Source organism: Grus americana, chromosome 3, assembly GCF_028858705.1.
Source record: "Grus americana isolate bGruAme1 chromosome 3, bGruAme1.mat, whole genome shotgun sequence".
NCBI lineage: Eukaryota > Metazoa > Chordata > Aves > Gruiformes > Gruidae > Grus > Grus americana.
Window position 1 is genome coordinate 123,427,310 of NC_072854.1, and position 21,897 is coordinate 123,449,206.

Sequence of the window (21,897 nt, forward strand, 5' to 3'; positions counted from 1 at the left end):
AATTCTTTTAGCTTTCTTGTAAGGTACTATTCTACCTGTAAAGCTGTGTATCTCAGACCTGTTTTGTTAAGTGACGAGGACACTGCAGGGTCCTAGGGTGGCACGCGTGCGCGCATGTATACGTGTGTGCGCATGTATACGTGTGTGTTGTTTTATTTTTACTTTGTTTTCGCAGTCTGGACAGCTACAGGGTCCTTCAGGTTCTGTTCCCAGGGCAGCTTCCCACATAACCATTGCAGCATGCAGTAGCCAAGGATTTCAAGGTCACCTCGTCTGGATGGGGCTAAAATGGCGGGGGGGGGCGGAGAAGGAGAAAGGAAAAAAAAAAAGATGAAGAATAAGAACCTCTTCTTAGGAAGTAGAAACTACTTTGATTGAACTAGTGTTGATGAAATATGAAAAAGCCAAATGGGCAAAGTGTTTTGTTTATTCAGCTGTATTAGACCTAAACCGCCCTGGCTTTTGGCCACGGTCCACAGACAGGCAGTGACTTGTTACCGTTGAAGTAAGGGTCAGTTTCCTCACCTCCTCCAACTTCATCCTTCCTCAGTCTGGCCTGTCACATGGACTTGATCCCCATGGCCTCTGACATGATCCAGACAGCCCATAACTGAGTACCAACACTTTCTCAAAGAGCCAAGCAGTAAAACAAAGAAATAAATGTCTGCTGCTAAATTGCTAACACATGTTCCAGGAAGTCCATGGGGTCCACATTGGCCATGCAGGGACCCTGTGAGTGCAGACTAAACACTGATGGCCTTTCCTGTTCTCCTACAGAGCTATTTCAACTTGGAAGATATGACAAAACTGCCATCTAGTGTACATTTACACACCAAGGTTGTCTGCTTACAAGTACCATGAACCGTTTTGAAGAATCGTAGCACAGGCTAAAATACACTTGCTGTTTAGTAAGTCCTGTGTAAAAGCTACCAAAACTGCTTCCAAAAAGGAAGTTATTTCAGGAACAACTTACTCTCACCCTGCACACCCCAGACAGATATACTAACTACAGAATACAAATACAGCAGACACAAGTCAACTGAACTTAACCCCATCTATGCAGAAAAACAGGTAACCAAAGTTAATCTATAGATTGCCTTTTCCAAGAGAAACAGAAAAAAAAAGTGTAATACTAATAGAATTGCTACTGCTTGCTGCTATTCAGAGGAAACCAAACTTGAAAAAACTGAACAAGCAGGATTGCTGCAATATTTCTTTGTACACATTTGACTTGCAGCCTATAGTTTGCAAGTCAACATCACGTGGAATCTGCAAACCCAGAAACTGTTCATCGTAATTAAAGACAGACAGAAGTAGAAGTTAAATTTATGCTTTTCCAAAATGAATTTGCAGTTTCCAGGAAGAAAAGAAGATTTCAGATTTGTTCGGTACTTTTTCTCTAGTGTAAAGACTAGTAGTTGAGCACAGTGCTGTTAATCCAGCTGTAAACAGATATCATATTTTATGGGCCTTCATTAAATAGATTCCAGAAAGTCACTCAGCAAACTTATCTTTTAATTTAAAAAGTCATCTGCTAAAAGCTACGGTGCCAACACATCATAACTGTTTCTTGTTACCGTACACACATTATTGTAAAAGCAGAAGATTAGTTCTTATACATTCTCTATCTTAACTGCTATTAGACTATGGGATTATTAAAGGCCCTTCAATCTAACAGAACGCTACACCATCCCTTGGGAGTCGTTTATTTTCTGCACTAGATTCAGCAACGTCCTAATGCAAGACTTGGCTCTCATATTAAAATAAAAACACAATCTCTACCACTTGCTGTTCTGTAGTGATTTCTTCAGCCATAAATCTCCTGTTAACTGTGGAACAATTCCATTCATACACATGTGTTCACAACTCCTTTTTCCATTATGGCAATTCCAGATTATAACCATATAAGCCAGAATTTTTGATTGCAGATCCTCCAATTTTCACACAAGGCTTTTCTGGCACCTGTTTATGTAAGACGGGCTACAGGAAGCAGCCTTTTGAGAAAAATTGTCAAAATTACAATGGACCACTTTTTTCCGCTCAGGGACTAATTGATATGAATCTGTAAATAACGCTAAGTCAATTAGATTTCAGAAGCTAACCTAAGATAACTCATTTTCTGACAAAACAGTCCCCAGAGGATAAAGTTTACTTCACAGTTAACAGTTTGGCCGTGACTAATTACCTTCTCACTCACATGCTGCTCTTCCAGCCATTTCCTGACTAACACTAGGGCAAAGCCATCACAAATAGGAGATGTGTGCAAGTAAGACTTTACTAATACCTTCCTAAAAGCCACAGTAGTCAGCCAGGGGGGAGAAAGGAAAAAAAAAAAAAAAAAGTACATGTAACTAAGTCATACATCACTAAAAAATAAAAGGGGAAATGTTTTACAGAGAGATGGTAAATTCCCATCTCACTTTATTTCCCAGGTCACCACAAATGTTACTACATAAAGACATTTACATGTGTTTTTCATAGAACCACATGAAAATGTCAACGTTTGATTGTTTGACCATACTAGCTTATTCTTCCTCTCTGCTCCTTTGTCAGCTCGGTATTAGAGATGCTAATTTCCTCAACTTTTTAAATCATTTAGATCCTTATAAAAAAAAAGTATTCAACTAACTAAATCTTTAATGAATTAATATTATCTATGAACAATGGAATAATTACATTTTTAAACTCAAACAAAGCACTAATACATAAATTTCAACTATATGTTTACTGGAAAAAATAAATCTGCTAATACAATTGGAGATTACAAGAATTCTTGACAAACATCAGCTGAGAGAAATCAATCTGGCTTCATTTTAAATGTGATAACCATGCAAAAATAAAACAATTTTGCTTGATAACTTGTCACTGTTACAAGAGTATACATTCAAAACAGTACTTATTTAAATCAAATTCTCTTGTCTGTAGATTAAAAACTTGTTTGAGTTTTTTCTTTCTTTTTTAATAGATACTCAATTTCTGCTTTTCTATTAACCAGGGGGTTTTTGTTATTATTATTTTAGTCTCATATGAAATACTATTTAATGGGAACATGTTGGCAATATTTTATTTCATAATATTTTTATAGTTTACTTTTTTAAATTTTAAGCTTAAAGGCCTGATTCTGTCCTCATTCCTGCCAAGATAAATCAGGAACAACTCCACTGAAGTTAATGAACTAACAACCATGTCAATGAAATCAGAGTCAGGCCGTAAGAAGTTTTATATACACCACAAACATATACTTAACGTGAAGGCACAGGGTTCAACGATAACTCAGAATAATATAACTGAAGCAATTCACCCTGAGAAGAAAATATATGATGTATCTCTGTATACTGGATTTGGCAGCTATCTGAGCCCTAATTTATATTCAGATTACTATTTCTAAGTAGATCATAAATGATATCATACCAGCCACAATACACTCTCAAAACTACACTGCGCCCAAGAACTCATCTGAAATCCACATAAAAATGGGAGTTTTCCTCTATGGCCCTTATTAGGCTAACTTTCTCAAGCCTTTTGTAAAGATATAGGAGGCTAATGAGTGACAGATTAAATGTTCTTCTATTATTTTTAATTAGCACTGTTACATTATAATTTCACTATTAGTGAAATTTTTAGATTGGAAGCTTTGCCTAAAAAGGATCATTTTAGTTGCTCATATAGCATCCATGTGCAGTGGAACCTCCAATTCTCACTGGCATTACAGCATAAAAATTTGTGTTAATTCACAAACAAATGTAACTCATACCATAGCCATTAAGCCAAAAGCCCATAAAGGAACAGAGTGGTAACATGACCATGGAGAAATATAATTATGTTAAAAATGTATCATCACAATGTTTTAATAAATGAACTAAAAGTGATATAACTTCTTAACTCAGGGTTGATATGATAAAAACCAGACAAATACAAGACATGTCAAAAATCAGAGCCTATATTAGGGGCAGGAGAAAGGAAAAGACCAATAAAAGCTGATAATGTAGCATTGCTTCCCCAAGGTACTGGTCAGTCTGAGGAGTTCACTGCAGCAGGACAGCGACTAACCCCCAACTGTGGGTGGCTACAGGGAAAAGGTTAAATACGGTTAAATTTAAGAAGTTCGATAAATACGGCTGATCAGCACGATCAGCAGAGCTGTCAGGAGTTCCCGCAGTTGTTCACAGGGCGGATACAACCGTGACTGCCCGGCACCGACCTCACCTTGGGCGGTCACAGAGGTGCCATGCTGACAACATCGGCCTCACAGTCCTGAGGGCTCACGTCCCAGCCCGCACATCAGCACTGCCCTGTCAGTTCCTGCACAGTAGTCAGATAACTCGCTTCAAGATCCTACAAAAGTAGCAACACTACTGCTGCTGTCCTCCCGCAGCCAAGCTCACGAGCGCACTGTGAGCCAGCAGGTCCTGCAGGCCAGAAGTTCCCAAACTGTGGTCCTCAAACCTCTTCAAAATAGCACAGCTGCCCTGGATAATCACAACAGCCGAATGTGCAGACATGTACAACCACCTCCAAACAACCAGCAGTTACACATGTCCACTGACTGGCAGGATCTAACTGCATCTGAGATACAAGAGTGCAACCAGCAGCAGGATTGCCCTCTAAACACAAACAGGGAGTGAATAATCTTCAGGACTGGTGGAATGAGATGTGCTGAAAGAAAGAGGGCTGGGGTCCTGACTTGGTGGGGAGAAGTTTAGGTAGTGGAAAAGTACGAAGATGCAAGGGAACTTCACCACAAGACCTGGGTGGGAGATTAAATGATGGTGGCAGGAGGAGCAGGCACCTCGTCGGAAGAAAAAGGTCCCAAGCTTGCAGTAAGGAGAACATGTGGCAGGAGAAAGGGGACAGCAAGTTTTACTCTTCTTTCACATCTGTGTGGCAGAAAAAAAAAATAATCACAAAGGTAAGGAGCTGACAAGCAGCTGCGAGGTCCACTAACTTTTTGAATTCCTAGTGTAGAGAATGAGAAGCCAAAATTAAGCAACCAATTCCCAGCCATGCTCATCAGTTGTGCTGGAAAATTGTGGTGCTCACCATCTTATTTTTGCTGCTTCTAGACATTCTTGGCAGGACAGAATAAGCTTACAAAGGTGGTTATAGGAACCTATTCAATCTTCTCCTTGCTAAAACCCAACTCTTCTTTCACTTGCAATGACCTCCTGCTCCCTCTTCTGCTGGGCACACATTTCTAATGTGAAATGTCTAACTTAGAAACTAAAACATCTTTTTATTTATTTCACACTGCAAAGTTCCACCCATTTTTCACCAGATCAGTTATATTTTCCTTTTATTTTTAGGATTTACAGTTCGTCCTGCACACAGTCTTTGGGAAACACATACCAAACTGCAGCAAATCAGTAATTCATTTGACTGACAAAAAAACCTAACAGGCTCCCTCTGACTCCTAACTATACATGGACAGACGTCAAATAAACCTCTTGATCCAGAGCCATTTAGAGCTCTGGTGTCTGGAAGCCATGTAGGCTCAGAAATAATATGTTTCCATGTACAGGTGTTTATATTCTTGCACATCCTTCCTTGCAAAATGAAGCCTGCATATATTCTAGTCAACCCCTGCATGTAAAAGAAAAAACGGACAAGCACTGAGCTATGTTTTTAATATCAAACAGCAACAGTTCTGTCAGACCAGTGGGGAAAACAAGAACTGCAGCTTTCCCTACAACCAGCCCAATGCCTGCATTGCCCTGTACAAACACAGTGTACGAGCATTCGGACAGATCTCAAGGAGTGCAGGCTGCAATAACCCAATGTGAGGGGCACAAAGAACTGGCTAAAATAGGTCATCAAACATAGCTCCAACTGCCTTCCCTAATACAGGATGTGAAAATAAACAGAAACATTTTTGTTTGATGAAACCAGCTCAGAGAAAACTTATTCACCAGCTACAAAAAAGTGACCACCAGTGGCCCTAATTGAGGCAAATGTCATCAGATGCTCTACATATCCATAAGCTTGCCAAAAGTCACTACTACTGTCTTAAGCAGCTTTTCCTATTCTAGATGTAGATACAAGTTCTGCAAGGATTTCAGCTGGCGCTACCCAATGCGAGAGATGGCAAAACTGCTATTGCATACTGTGAAACGTTGTTAAAAGGAAGAGGAGAGTTATCTTGAAATCTATGGCAAACACAAATATATGCTGGAGGGAATTCAACATAGACAGTTCATACTCTTACGTTCATCAATGATAGCAAATTAAAACTGGTCTTACGCACTCAATGCACAGGAGTGGAGTATTTAAAAAAACCTCAATATGTTAAGCGCAGTATATCTCCAGAGAAATTAGGTATTGACTGCATGCCTCAGTGAGTAGAAAATCTACAAAAATCCATAGGAGGCATTGATCCGAATATTACTTTTTAACACTAAACTATGTAACAATTTTTTAAATGTATACTGGGTGCAGATATAATTCTCTTTAATTATCAATCAACAAACAAAAATGTAATACTGTTTATACAGTGTAGTCTTTAAAAATGAATACAATGAACACGCTCAAATACTATGCTAAAACTAACAGTGCAGTTGTGCCATATGAAATTTGCATCAAAATAAAGAAGTTTTAAATTAAAAGCCCCACATGCTGGTTGCAATAAGATCCAGCCAGCAAATACAGGAGGGCTGATGGTGTGGGTCAGACCCTGTAGCAAAGCCCACCTTGGGCCCTGACTTGGTTCCAAGTGAACTTGACACAGATAGGGGATGTAACTGAGGTTGCGATGGATACCTGCAAACACCGGACAAATCTGGAAGCCTCCAAGCAGCACTGCGGCACAGAAAAATCACCCTGTGGGACCTACACACACTGGGCAGAGCAGAGGTGAGCCGTGCAAAACCAAAGACAAGACCAGCGTGAAGAGCTGACACACGAAGCAGGGCAGCCTTTCCCAGCTCAGGGGGAATTCCTCTTCAGTTCCAGCACAAAGTCAAAGCCACCAGCACCATCAGCGTACAACGGCACACGCTAAAGTAACTTGCTTGAAGGCAGCAATTCGCCATCAGCTGCCACAAGAGTGGCATGTCCAACTCAGCCCTTACCAGAGGTTGTCAGAAGAACACGTATTAATTCTAGCACCCAAAAGCGTTACCATGCAGCTGCTGCTGGTTGGAAGCTTTCTGGATCTCAGCAGACTGCATAACCTGTACACCTGATGAACTCCACGGACGGCTCAGGGAATACATAGGCATGCAGCTGGGTTAATCTCTCGATTCAACTGGCGAAACATCAGTGTTGATCTGAATTAGTGGGAAGTGGTTGCATTTGATTGCCAAGAGGCACTTTTGAAAGCAACAGATTCATAATTTTAAGTTTCAGCATGTCCCTCAAATTGCTGTATATCTTTAGGTAGGTACTTTATGAATAAGTCAGAATGTTCTCATTTGTTTAGCTCAATACAGCAACTGGTACTATTCAGGGGTTTTGAGGTTTGAGATATATTTATGTTGCTATGTACACTCAGGAAATGCCCTCTGGAAAGCATCTCGTTTATATAAAATAACGTTTAAAGACTGGAACTATATTCCAAAAGCATTGAAATAAATATTCCACCCTGAAAACACCACAATGAAGACTGTCTATGCAGCTTTAATTTGCCAACAGCAAAACAGTCTTTAAACACTTTTCAGAAGAGCACCCCACCTCACTCGGTGCATGAGACTGTGCCGAGACTCAATCACGAGTCAGGACTACAGGAGACTGTTAAGCAAAGAAGCCCTTTGCCACAACTGTTGGAAACATCTCCACAACTCCAAAGCTCACAACAAGAGACGAGACAAGGGAAACCAGCCGCTGTGTTCTGCCATCTGGACCTGTGCAATCTCCGACAGAAGTCGCTGCAGATGCGTATTTTCCCTGGGATGTTGAGAGACCTGCTGCAAATGGGGCACTCTGGTAATTTGACCTTAATGGATTCAGGCTGTTACAAGGTCAGAGCTGAGCCATTCGATGCAAATAGTTTGGATTCTCTGCAACATACCAGGTATCACATCATGTTCTGCAGGCTCTTCTGGCAGGAGCATCAGAAAAATCTGCGGCTTTTCTGTTTGCAGCTACTAATAAGGAAAAAATTTTTAAGTGTGAGATGGGGGTAAGCTCCCTCAAGCTATCTTCCTGAATATTTTGTTTTCTGGAGTCCTCTGCTTTTCACCAAATCCATCATGGCTTTAGCTATTTGAGGGGGTAATCTAACCCACAGATTACAAAAGACAACAACTTAACTCACACTTGCAAGTGCACACCCTTTGCCACCCAAGTCTGTAAATACCCCTACTCTCTAAAATAAGGGGAATTATCTGTCCTGTAATCACATACCCATGCGCAGACACCCTTCCACTAGACAAACTAGCTGCTATAACTATCCAACTGCCAAACCGAAATACTCCAGCCTCCACCTGTTCTTCAAACAGCATCCACATCAAATACTAGTGCACGACCACATCCCTCACACTACCAGGAAAAACAGCCAGAGTCAGATCTCCAGAAAATGCACTGTACTCTTGGGAGGGCTAGAAGAGTCTGAAGCAGATACTCTCTTCACCACAAAATATTTTCTAGCAGGTGAAATTGTGCAATTGTCTTAGCAGCAAATACTTGACAGTCTTATTTCATTTTTCCTAATGACCAGAGTTAAACGATTGCAGGTTTTAACAGCGCCGGCAAATTATCAAGACCCTCTACATTACATGGTCAATGGTCCTTTTAATAGAAAAAGCAATAATATACAGTTGTTTGTGCCAACTAAAACTCGTTAGAAAGTATTAGTTTAAGGTAACAGTTCAGCAGCTATTAACAAGCACAAATTTCTACAGTTATCGCTCGTGACACTATGATCCTAGCAAAGCTGGCAGCAGAAAACCATTCCTTTTGTTTTAGAAGATCTTGGGGGTATGGGGGCGGGGGGGAATAGGGGAAAGGAAAGTTAACAAAAACACCGTTTCGTAGCAGGAGTCAAAGTTTTTCAATAATCACCATTTTTTTCACTAGCATAACATTAGAATTGACTTTTTGTCTTGCTGACATAGCAACTAAGAAAGTTGTGTTGCATTGACCATATTGATTGTGAACAATGCAGCCATCAGTGGGACTGTGCACCATATATTTTCGATATTGACCTCCCATTCCCTTTTCCATGGCTCTATGGGTCTGCTATTGGATTTGGACTGCAGTGTAATAAACAGCTAAGGTTTAATTAATGGTAAATGAATACAAGACATAGGTTATGACTTTAACTAATTAGGGAATTGTTGAATTAAGTCTGCCTTGGAATGCAAGGCAGTACAATCAATATCCAATAAAAGGACTATGTATGTAATTTACCTGCAAATGTGTTTCCAATACCATCAAAGTGAGTTTAAATAAGTAAGATATATGAAAGGCTACTGGAAAAAGATTTCAAAAAGTTAACACTTTACGGCTTCAAAAAAAGGTTTTTCTCCTTGCAGAAGGAATGTCATCTTGAAATATCCTCTCATAACACAGATGGTGACACTCAGACACAGCTCTCCCTAAAGGACAGTGCAGTCTCGAAACATTTTTCCTTGGTAATGCAACATTAGCAAATATTGCCTCTGCCTAATACAGCAAACACAAACCAGTAGTCCCAACATGAACTAATTAAGTTTAACGGCAAGCTCTTCTTAGGGTGTCTTGGTCCACCTTCCAGTACCATATGTGCAGCAGCCTTTCCATTTTAATCGCACTGCCCCCCCTTTCCCCACCAGCCCTGAAGAATCATTCCCAGGTACAAGAAGAGGTCACCACACAAGGGTCTGATCAACCCTGAGTAATCCCCAAGACTACTTCTATTGTATACATCAGCTCACACAGCCTGATTACTCATTCTGTAATCACTCCTCTGAAATAAAAAAAAAAAAAAAAAAGAAACCTACCTACTCCCTTGTGAGCATCTACGCTGGTAAACTCTATTGTCCCATTATGGCCCTTCCTAGGATTTTCCTGATACTGTTTGTGGTTCCCATTGGGACAATATCTGTAGGAAAGTCCATAATCTGCAAGATAAACCTGGAAGACATGAACAGACAAATGAATAATGCTTTTGTCCTTTGAAAGTATAACCTTTATAATTAAGTCTTAAGAAACTGATAGGTTAAGGACAGCCTTAGATCTAAATTTTATTAAACCAAATGGTGCCTCAGGATAAAATATGTACAACTGGGGGCTATAACAGCTGCCCTCCCCATTTAAATCCTTCCACTACTATACTCTTATCTTATTTCAGAGTCGAGCAGAATTTCAGTCTTTTTATTTTGTTCCTAAGCTCTCTCCTCTCCAGGTGGGCATCTAGATACCGTAAACTGCAATATGCCTTTTATGTATCCTCACATTGCTTATGGGACCCCTTCCTCTCTTTACTTAAACAGGCACATACGCACCCCTGTTCAAATTTTCCAGTAGCTGAGACCGTACTATTTCATAACAGCAGTGCAACTTAGAAGCCGCAGAGGAAGCAAGAGGCAGCAGCTTCCTCCAGCTGGACTGGACACAGGGCTCCAGAGTTAACGGGGACTGTGACCACAGGGCTGCTGGACATTAGCCTAACTGTAGTCTCCTCTTTTTCAATGTCACTGTCAATAACTTCTTACTGGCAACAACTATTTAAATATGAAGTGTAAGACAAAACAAAGCAAAACAAACTAGCCCACTCCCCAATCCAGAAAGCAATCTTAGTAAATCGCTCCTGAATTTAATATAAATTTTAGAAAGGCACAGAGGCAGACTTCACTCTCAGTTACTCTGAAGCAAATCCATGGAGCTAAATCAGTTTAAGAGGGAAAAAACATTTGGGCCCTCGCTGTGTATATTATAGCAAGCTCATGCATTCTGCAACATTTACCTTTCCATCCTGGCACAGGTGACTTTTTTTTTCCCCCAAGATGCTTCACTATAGCTACCTAAATAACCAGAGGGAGTAAGCCCCACAGTTCTGAATGACATATCTGGGAGATGCACTTGCATGTTCTTAGGACTTAACTGTGAAAGTATTGACTGACTTTAAACTTAGTCTTGCTTACTTTTATGGTATATGAAGCTGAAAACAGAACAGCTCAGGAGAGCTGAATTTTGTGGTGTTCTGCTGCCTGTCAAGACAAACCTGAACATGCCATCTGGCTCCTGCGCCTCTATTTCTCTATAGGCATAGCACACACAGTACTGCATCCGTGTCAATTCTGCCACTCACATAATTTAGATTAAGGGCACAAGTCCACTCTCTGAAGTTCAGATTAACATGTTCTGTGCTCCAACAGGGGTGGACTTAATACATGCACATGGTCAATTACTGCAGCGCAGCTGACAAGCAGTAACTTGTTGAAAGCAGCTGGAATTTAATCACAATCTGTCCACCCCACAATATCCCATAGGTTATTTTCTCACTCTGTCATTTTCACACTCCCACCTGGCCTTTGCTCCTTACATTGACCAGTTCTCACATTAGGTAATTGCTTTTTTTTTTTTTTTTATAAATACCCAAGTATAGTACTTTCACTTAAAAAAAATAAAAATGCTACAGACTGCTATTATATTGCCAATGGAACTGATCTCTGGGGCAAAAGCTAAACCATCTGAAGGCATAGAGAGATCTTTTATACTAAATCATACTATATCATAAAGAAAAACTTTTTCTTATTCGAACCTTAGTTTTGTTTCCTCTTTAGCTAAAAAATAGTATATGCCTTAAAAGTCTAAAATAAACTCTTTTGGCACTCACTTTTAATTATGTCACTCCTGGTGGAGGAAAAACAAACAAACAAAAAACCCTCAAGAAAACTTAACGCATTATTTCGTATCACGTTCCGTTGAACTACTGATTCCTGTTTGTGCTCCAGGCAGCTTCAAATCCTGGGATGGCTGGTCTCTTGGTTTTATGGTTTCTGCTGCAGGATCTGTGCTTATTTGGAGCGTGTAAGCTGGGATGCAGCACTCACTTCCTGCAGGGTGATGGCTTTTAAGATTACCGATGATGTTTTTCACCTGACAGACTATACAAACTGTGATACAAGATTAAAGACCGTAGGCACATTTAGAAAATCTGGGACAAGGCATAAACTTTGTTGGGTTGACCGATTTGATTTTCTCCTCATCCGTTCTCCAGTGTATTCCTGATGCTCTGGTACCTGTCCTAATTGAGCCCACAGTCGGTGTGAGAGAAATAATTTAAACTACCCTAATATCAAGTTTAGCGAGTCTTCTGCATCCTTTGTGGGCTAGGAAGGAGAGGGAGTAGGCTAGAAGCCGTATTCTTCCCAGGCAAAGTGGTACAATTTGGATTTTACTTGACTACAGATTTCTGACACATACAGTTGACCAGAAACAAGAAGATGAAATACAGAGCAGATTTCAACCTTTAAAAATTCAGGCTATGCCTTATAGTAAAATGAGATTTTAACTGTCAGAAAAAACAATACAAGAAAAGCATCTCTGCCAGCACTCTAGTTCTGTCTGGGCTGGGAACACTAGCTTATGTGATAGACACTCCCATATGGCAGCACAGCCTTGGTGGTCTTTCAAACTATCTGAACAACAGGGCAGCTAGAAAGTAGCCACGAATATTTGCTAGTCAAACTGGAACTATAGAAAAAAGTTACCGGTTATCCTACAGATAAATCACGGTAACAATGTGTTCTTAATCCATTTTTAAACAACAGATTTGCTTAAAATACCTTCAATAGTATCAGCAGAGCAGTTTGAAATTTATACTGAAAAACTCCTCTAAAAGTGAGAAGTAGCTTTAGGTTACCCTGCCTCGACTGATGGTGGCAAGACCTGGAAAACCAAGAAGCAATCACTTCTTAAAGCCACTCACATACAATTGCAACAGCATCTATGATTGCACCACAGTTTGCTCCAGAAGTTGGTCATGAGTGCCATTGTTCAGCTTACTTCTAGCTGAGCCATTTATCACTTCCAAAACTTTCACACCAGATTTTTTTTCCACAAACATGCAACCAATGGTAGCCTCTCAAGGCAAAGCCTCTTGGCCACCAACAAAAATCAATCCCCTTCAGCTTGCACAAAACCAGCAATGCACTGTTACAACCTTGCCACAACCATTATCAGAATGACTACATTATTTTAAATTACCATTAATTTCATTTCATCAATTCTCATTATAACCCTTTCATCATTAAAAAGATATATAGTTCTTTATAGCTAGTTGTCATTTTTTGATAATGTAACACAACGTGCCCTTTCAAATTTGCTCAGAACACGGTGGGTAGGGGTAGTTAAGGAGTATGTAGGTTGTTGGGGGTTTTTTTAAGGGTATAGGGAGGGGGAAAAGAAGATGAACATTAAAGAATATTGAGAAAAATTGTGTTAATATGTGTTTCAATAGCATAAATATTTTTCATCTGCATGCTTTTTTTAGGAACAACAAAGCAAATATGAACAAAAAGAGAACAAAACATATGCAGAGTAAGATAAACAAGACACTTGAACAAGAAATGGTAACATGGATGCTGAAGGTGCAACAGCGACATAAGCCTAGAACAGCTGGCTTTAGCTGTGTTACATTGTACACTCCTTCCCTCACATTCACTTATTTTAACTCTTGTTTTTGTTCAAGTTTCTCTTTTTTTACACATCCCAGACTGCACTAGACTCAGCACTGTTTAGCACGGTCTGTTATTAATAGATTTTGTTATAGATTAGGAGCCAGATTTCTAAAGTCTTCGCACTTAATTTCATGCAAACATGAATGTGCCCATCTTATTTCAAGCGAACAGCCACACAGGCACAAATAATTATTTCTGTGCACAAGCAACCAGCCGTAGATTCGGCAGTCGTCTTGTCCTTTCTGTGCGTGAATCCCTTGCGGCGCTTTATATTTAAAGTGCTAAATATCTGCTAAACGTATAAAATTCTTACAACTTGTATACATTATGATATATAACTGCACTGATCTGGGAAGTCTGGCACTTTACATTCTCATGGTACTCTCTTTATCTTGAAGTACACATAGCAGGAGATTTATCGCTGAAAGGATAACACCACAGTGATTTTCTTTGTACATTTTTTTTTCCAGTGGTCCCATTACTAGGCTTATGTAATGTGCTGTAAATAATTAAGTAGATACCTACTAATAAGAGGCAGATCTGTTGCTAACGGCCATAGTGTTGTCAACTTCAGTTGGACACTACACTACAAAAAGGTTAAAAGTGGACCAAAGTCCATCTTGGAACAGGAAGGCTGAAGTATAGTGTTTGGGACAGAAATAGCATCTTTCACAAAACAGAAGCCAAGGAAGGAGGAAAGCAGGTTAAACAAAGGAGAGAGGGGGAGAAATCTTCTGTGACTTAGCAGTGGCAAGTGCCATTGCTGGAATCAATTGAAGTCCAAGATATTTGGGGCTTTACTACAAAAAGAAACTAAAGAAAATAAACAGTTCTATCCAAATGTAGCGGGACTGATGAAGGAAAATTAAGGCCATCTGACTGTGAAGCTACATCTTAGATTAGGGGCATAGCCAGCATCCACGAGTTAAAATTCAACTGTTTCTGTATGGTATCTCTGCATACTGTATCCTTCCTAAAAACACATGAAGGAGGACAGAAAAGATTTTCATTTTTCTCAATTCATCTGCTCTTTAGCAAATCTGTCATACTGGACTAAAGAGCAGGAATCACAATCATTCATCTCACAATGAAAAATGGCTTAAAGTTGTAATTGTTTTCATGCATGTTTTTCCCATTTGATCAATGCATGAGCTCTTTATCTTCTACGCTAGTCCACTGAAAGCTGGTCTTAAAAGTTAACATTGTGAAACACTTTGTATTCTTTTTTCCTTTTCGGTTAAGGCTATCTACAATAATCAAGTCTGAGCATTTTATTCTGTAACCATCTTGTCTAAGAAACGTTTAAAATCAAAATCAGAACCGAGGTGCAAATGCAATTAAAACTTACAGCTTAAAAATCCAAATAGGCAACTTTTGGTACAGCCTTGAGTCTGCAACACTGCAGCATGTCTGCCCATATATTCCATGGGGGAGAAAAAAAGAAAATGCTACAAGGTAATTGTTTTGAAGAGGCACTCTTCCAAACCTTATTTCATTTCTTAAAAACTCTGATTTTAAGCTCTTGTCTAGTGACTGCTTGTCCCTTTTAATAGTATCACTATTTAAATTAGTTTAATGGATTTGAATTTCTCTTTTAGAGTCTATATCAATAATGCTTATTCGGCTTTATCATACATACAGTTACTACTCTGCACCGAATTATCTTCAAGTCACCGCAATACTGAGACAGTGCTTCACTTGCTCTGTAATTTATCGGTCTGATCAAGTTTTCTTTCAGGCCTCTCCAAGATTCATGGGCTGTGTACTTCCCTCAGTACATCACTCCTATTCTGTCAGTCATTGTGCTGGGTCCATGTTCAGAAACATATTGACTAGAGAATTGATCTTTTGACCTGTAACTCACTCAATGGCCTCGCTCCCTTCTATTGAATAGATCTGCAGCAAGCTGCTCTTTGAGGTCAGTTGATTCTGATCTTCTAACCATTTCTAAACATCATTTGGAGGTCAGAGAGTGACAGGACCTTTACTTTATTTGTTTCTCTGCCTTGCCACAGAAGGTAGAGGATAGCAGTATGGATTTCACATGTTCTTTCAAAAAGGGGACTATGATATTTGTTGGCTGTGGTGTAAATTTACCAGGTTAATTTACAGAAGAATGTGTGGCAGCAGAAAGTCTAACATAGAAAAATGATCTTTTTTGGAACGGCAGGAAGTTAGTGGCAAATTCACACGTAATAGTACACAGGAACAGCCACTAAATGAGAAAGTTGAGTATAAAGGTAGACAGGCTTTTTTTGAACAGAAATTTCTACCGCTTCACCAAAACAGCATATGGAAACACACTTTTAGTGTGTGTATATATATATTATTTTATTATATTAGATATGGGCTTCTTTTAAAAACAAATTTCTAGAATTCAAGAACACCTCCAATTTATTTTCTCTTAAAATCCTAGACCTAAAGAGCAAGAACCCACTAGCATAAAATTCTGAAGAAAAACTCACAACAGAAATGGTTAGGCCAGACAGCTTTATTATGCGAACTCCCAGTGGAGCTACAGGTCTCTCAGCTTGTATTCCTGAGCTCGAGTTTGCTGCTGGCTAGATGCTCTCACTCCCTATTTATGAGATTAGTTTGATCACTTCAGCTCCCAGTTCCATTGTTTTAAAAAAACAAGACCAAGGCAATCTAGCTATCTCCCATTTTAACAGAGAGAGAAGGTTGGACAAAACACTTCACAGGCATTTGGTAGCAATAACAGTGTCTGAGATTTTATCTGAAGTGTCTCAAGGTTAGTACAAGATTGCCAAATTAAAATACAGTGTATCTCCAACAACAGTTTAGAGGATACCGGACAGGATATTCCATATTGTTGTCATATATAGTCAGTGGTAACGCTCCACAGAGCTTCCCAAAACACTGTTCTGGTAAATACATAATACATTCAGCTCACTAGCATGTTACAAAGACAGCTTGATTTGTAGAAAAGGCTGTCACAACATCATGAAATCTTACATAGGAACTGGACACGTTTAGAATAGGAAGAAGCAACTTTCATGGCAAAATTACATGCAAATCAATAGCACATGCAAATAGCCAGGACATGACAAATGCAAAATCATCTGTGCAAGTACACATGCACAGTTCTGAATACCTGAATCTGTGTGAGGATACTGTCTAGTACTGCTCCTAACTCAGGTGAAGTACATTTATTGAAACACAGGGGCAGACAGCACATCAGAGGCAACAATTCCAGGGGAAGGACATTCAATTACACGGCCTATGTAGATCTGCCAATTTGAAAGTTTTAGCTGTGGTGTTGGTGAGATTATTCCTTCTTTTCATGCCCTGCAAACCACAGAGCATATGTGTTTCAAGATACAGTGCAAGTTGTGTCTGGAATATAATTTTTTATGTGACCAGAAACAGTCCAATTAAGACATCTGCCCTGCTGTAAGCTAAATATAGTACACGTTACCTTAAAATACATTTAGAAATAATCATCGCTGTCTATATGGCTCTAGACTGGTATGACATAGTTATCATGGCTTGGGTGAAACCAGCAGACCTGTGGACACTTGCAGAATTTCTGAGCTTCTGGGAAGCTTATCCGACTAATATCTGAAGAGGTCTAAGTTTTCTTAAGCATACAGAAATGAAAGTTTAATTCATACCTTACAAATGCAAGCAGATATTAGAAATTCTTTCCTGTTAGCTCTTCTGAATTAAAATTTGAACTTTTTAAACCATTTTATAGAATTATTTCAGTGGAAAAGAAATTTTACTGAAAAAAATTTCTGCACAAAACCTCAGCAGTAACATACACTTTGTATGTGTTGAGCCAGGAGCTACTTAAATTGGAATATCTATTGATTTCTTTTATTTAATAAACATAACTTGTTATATTTCCACCTAAAACCTCTGACCAATAACTCATAAATACCTTACTTTTAATCTGTCAATGAATATACTACTCATGAAAACAAAATACTAGTAGCACAATCTTCATGCAGGCAACATAAGAAACAAGACAGAACATCACAATCTGGCTAATTCAAAAGCAGCTGATCAAAGTCAGCTACATGTCTTAAAATTTTATGATTACTGTAAATGGACATTTCCAAAATTATTTCAATGTGAAAAACAGCAGCATATCTTGCTGTCATAAAAATACACAACAGCCAAGACAAAAAAAAAAAAGTCATTTGAGTTATGTTAATGGGATTGGGTAGCAGATCGTTTTGCCTCTAAATAGCCTCCTCCTTTGGATTCAGCAGGCTGGTAAACACCATAAACTGAGATTATGTACTAGCTGCTACCACTCTCTAAAAACATGGCTCTTTTAAACAGTCATGATAGTTTTCAAACTACGTGTTTTAGAAAGCTGAAAAGTTAAATTTGAATCAACCATTTAACTTGAAAATTGTAAAAAAGCAGATATAGTTAAATGGTTCAACCTCCAATGGCAGTGAGCTGTTTTGCAAGATCTGTTTCTTCATCACTGCAGTAGAAAAACAAAAATTGAAAGAAAAGGAGAAGTCTTGCTTACAGCTAATGATATTTAGGTGAAGTTAGAGATGTCCTTTTCCCCTAAATGACGTTTTTTCCAAGAAAAAAGCCTGCTTAGATTTTATTAACTGAAGAAAAACAAAGACATCGTAAGAGCACGTAGAGTGTTAAAGGATCAAAAGATTTGTTTCAAAACATTCCACCAAAACACTTCTGTTTCAAGGCTAGCTTTAGGCTCTGAAGTGTTAGAGAGCAGCAATCTTAATCCTACTCACCTGCTATATCCACTACAACGTGCAGGACATAAGAGTTAGTGCCATGGAAACACAATTCATGACAATATTAGAAAGCTAGAACTTTCCAAGAATGAAAATACAATGGGCCACATCCTTAAACTCTACTAATAAACTGGCATAACCTCGAACAGCAATTAGGTTCTCTAACTAATCTCTTGATTAGCTTACCTGTCCATACCACTATCCCAATCAGCAGAGCACAAAGGGAACAAAGCAGAATTTTGTCCTCCTCCTTTCTCAGACCTTAAGCTCCACAGAGCCACTCTCAGATTTGTCGTGAGAGGATGTGAATGTTCATGAATAAACTTCTTTTAATATGTGAATTGTAAACACGGAATACATATAAAACTATTAAACAGTTACAAACACATTAGAGTAACAGCATAGATAAGTAAGCATGCTTACCTCATGTGGATTGGTGTAGCCCAAAAGTAGATTTGCTGCTTTAATGTCACCATGAACATACTCATTTTCATGTATGTATTCCAAAGTATCCAACTAGGAAAGGATTTAGAACAGAAAAGAAAACATCATCATCTGTCCCTAACCCTATCACCAAATATTTCTCACTTATACAGTGAAATCAAGGGCTACACAGACTGAGCTGACAAATTAGTTTTGAGTTAGAGCCCAAGGACTGCCCACTCTGTCCACGGGGTCTGTTCCCACCAGGCACATAGCTGATGGCAAATCATAAACAAGCCATACTTTGCCACGAGTATCCCTGTGCAAGTACCTATGAGCACCAGCTTCTAAGCTCACAAAACAAGAATGAAACTAGTACTTTATAAACACTGGAGGAACTGTTGAGAACACCAAGCTCTTAAAATGAACATATTCAATCAGCCCTGAAGGTTTATAATATATTTGATCTTGCTAATTATGACATGACCTGCATTTCATGTCACAACCCCCCCATCACCATCCTTCTCCAGCACCTTACTGAGGTATGATAGCTCTAATTGTTACAAAAAACATGTTTGCACTTGGCAACTCATACAAAGGGCAATTATGCAATCTAATCCTGGCTTTTGGAGAGTACAGCGTTACAAGTTTGTCAATCATGCAACTACAAAAGCCCTTCACTTATTATTATTATTTAGATTAAAAGGATAATATGGAGATGTCCAGTTTAAACCTCCTGCTTCAAGCAGGACTAACGTAAGTTAGATCAGGTTGTACAAGAGAATGAATAGTCAAATTTTAAAAGTCCCAAAGGATGAACATTCCACAACCTCTGGGAAGCATGTTCCAGTGCTAAGACATTCTTTCTGCAAAAACGCAGAATATTCAGCCAGAGTTCCTCTTTTTGCAACTTATGACCATTGCCTCTACTCCATTTGCTGTGCACCTCTGCTCAGCAACAGCAGTTTTTCACAACGCAGATGATATTACAAAGGAACAGGCATAAAATCTTCAGTTAGTATGTGCCAGTCTACACACATTTGAAAACAAAACTGATATTTGCAGACTAGCCTAATCTTGGCCTGTACAGTCAGTGCGTTCAGCAAACACACTGAAAATTTTGCATTCAGGCATGCAATTGTGAACTTTGACAAATATGGATGTCTAATACAATACCCTTCAGACATTGGAAAAAAAAATCAATACATGTTAAAGCATATGAGAATAGGCTTACACATCTCAGTCTAGACATACATTTTGAAGTGCATGGTCTATGCTTTAACCTATTAGAAAAAATTTTGGTTTGAGCCCACCAACTTCCAGTCTGCAGGGGGTCTTGATTTTCAACTTAATTCTCATTTAAAAAAAAAAAAGAAAAAAGATGAAAAATAAGAAAATACATAGCATTTACACATTTAATTCTAAACTCAATAGCTACCTTTAGGAACTATATTAGAAAGATAATTTTCTAGTTGTATTCAACAAGTTCGAGACATAGCAATTTCCTCTCTGTGCACATACCATTCGTGCCCCAAGTTGCAGAACAGTCTCCTTCTTAAATCTGCTTCCACAGTCTTCAAAGATTCTTTGAAGGTCTTCCCCCAGTCGCTCCATGACCATGAATCTATAGCTACGAGGAAATATATAAAAGGGAGGAATCCTTTAAGACAAGACTGCAAGTTTGTGTCAGATGAAAGCATATATCTCCATTTTGCTGAAAATGGATCTTCAGTCAATTTGAGGCTTAATTACAATTCGTCTTAGTACCTTTTTCCCTTGTACTCAGCCAAGCCCGATCCCCAAAACACTGGAATTCCTAAACATCTTATTTTTTTGAGATTCATCCATCTTCTTACTGTAATAATAACAAAGAGATAACATTGGGCTAAAGGTAGCTAGAGAATTTCAGGTTTGGTGTGGGGTTTTGTTGTTGTTGTTTTGTTTTAGCTATCAAGCCAAGACTTTGAACAAAACAATGAAACAAATAGGACTTATTTGGCAGTTTGTGTAGCAAACAATTCAGACCATAACTTTACTGTGAAGTTCTCTACATTCTCCAAAACAAGAAGCAGTTTTTTGTTCTAGCAATGTGGTAGTTTGTTCCCTTAGAAGGCAGATAAGCAATTATCAATAGCTGAAGAAATAATTCCCTACTCTATTCAAAACAGAATGCTTCAAGCTATCAAAAGTGCTTATGTCTACCAGCAATCTAAGTCATCCAAAGTCTTCAGGACAGTTCCCATGAATAAATCACATCAATGCTTAAGTGTCTGCAGAATCAAGTGCCTTGATTACTACTAAATCCTCTGATGATTACACACACTCTTAGCTCTGCCCATGGAAATAGTTACTAGCAGAAATATGGTCACCAATTAGTCCACGTAGTACCTCTGTTCCAAGGCTGGCCTCTCTCTGGAGTCCATTCATTGTCGTGCACTCTGAAGTGTGCACATAATCAATTTGGCATGCTTCTGTTCTCCCTTCTGATCAGAAAGGACGAGGATGATATCCAAGTAAAGAAACCTATAGCAACCTAAAATTATTATAGCACCAACTAGGATTAGTTCAGTGTATATGAAATGAGTTGGCTATCAGGCCCTGAAGCAACAGTTGTTATCAGAAGTAGTTAAACCCAAATTTGTCCTTAAATCTATCTGAATCAGAACTTACTATGCTCTTGTTTTGCAGCCCTCTGGTAAAACTTCAGTTCAGAAAATAAGGGGCCATTTTCAAGATATTCCTATTGAGAAATAAACAAACTTAGTATCATACAATATATTGGAAACACAACAGTTTCTAAAGAAAAGTGTATAAAAAATTCAAAGAGGATGGAATCCTTTTTTTTCTTCCCCATGTCCCATATACCATGCCATCTGAAATGTAATTTTAGTAAGTAGCTAAAAAGAAAAGTTGTTTGGCAACACAGTTTCATAAACAACACAGATTCTTCCAGGAATTATTTAAGACACTATTTTCAGAAACATTGCAGATCAGGTATGTTTAAGTTCATAGTCTGATTTTCCTTACTAAACTGTTGAGGGCAGTAATCAAGGAAAGGAAAGAATCAAGTCAAGGAGATACTGTGTGTCAGGAAAATGCCAAATATATCCCCAAGCAGGGAAAGTCTA

General features: G+C 38.8%; 1 protein-coding gene across 1 annotated transcript in view; it reads right to left on the bottom strand.

The window, feature by feature from the left end:
- Window positions 1-21,897, bottom strand: part of VRK2 (VRK serine/threonine kinase 2) — a 45,638-nt gene that overhangs the window by 12,152 nt on the left and 11,589 nt on the right. Inside the window, 6 exon segments of the mRNA XM_054820743.1 lie at window positions 163-283; window positions 9,915-10,047; window positions 18,770-18,862; window positions 20,291-20,399; window positions 20,537-20,624; window positions 21,440-21,509. Of these exon segments, the coding sequence (XP_054676718.1) occupies window positions 163-283; window positions 9,915-10,047; window positions 18,770-18,862; window positions 20,291-20,399; window positions 20,537-20,624; window positions 21,440-21,509 (614 nt within the window).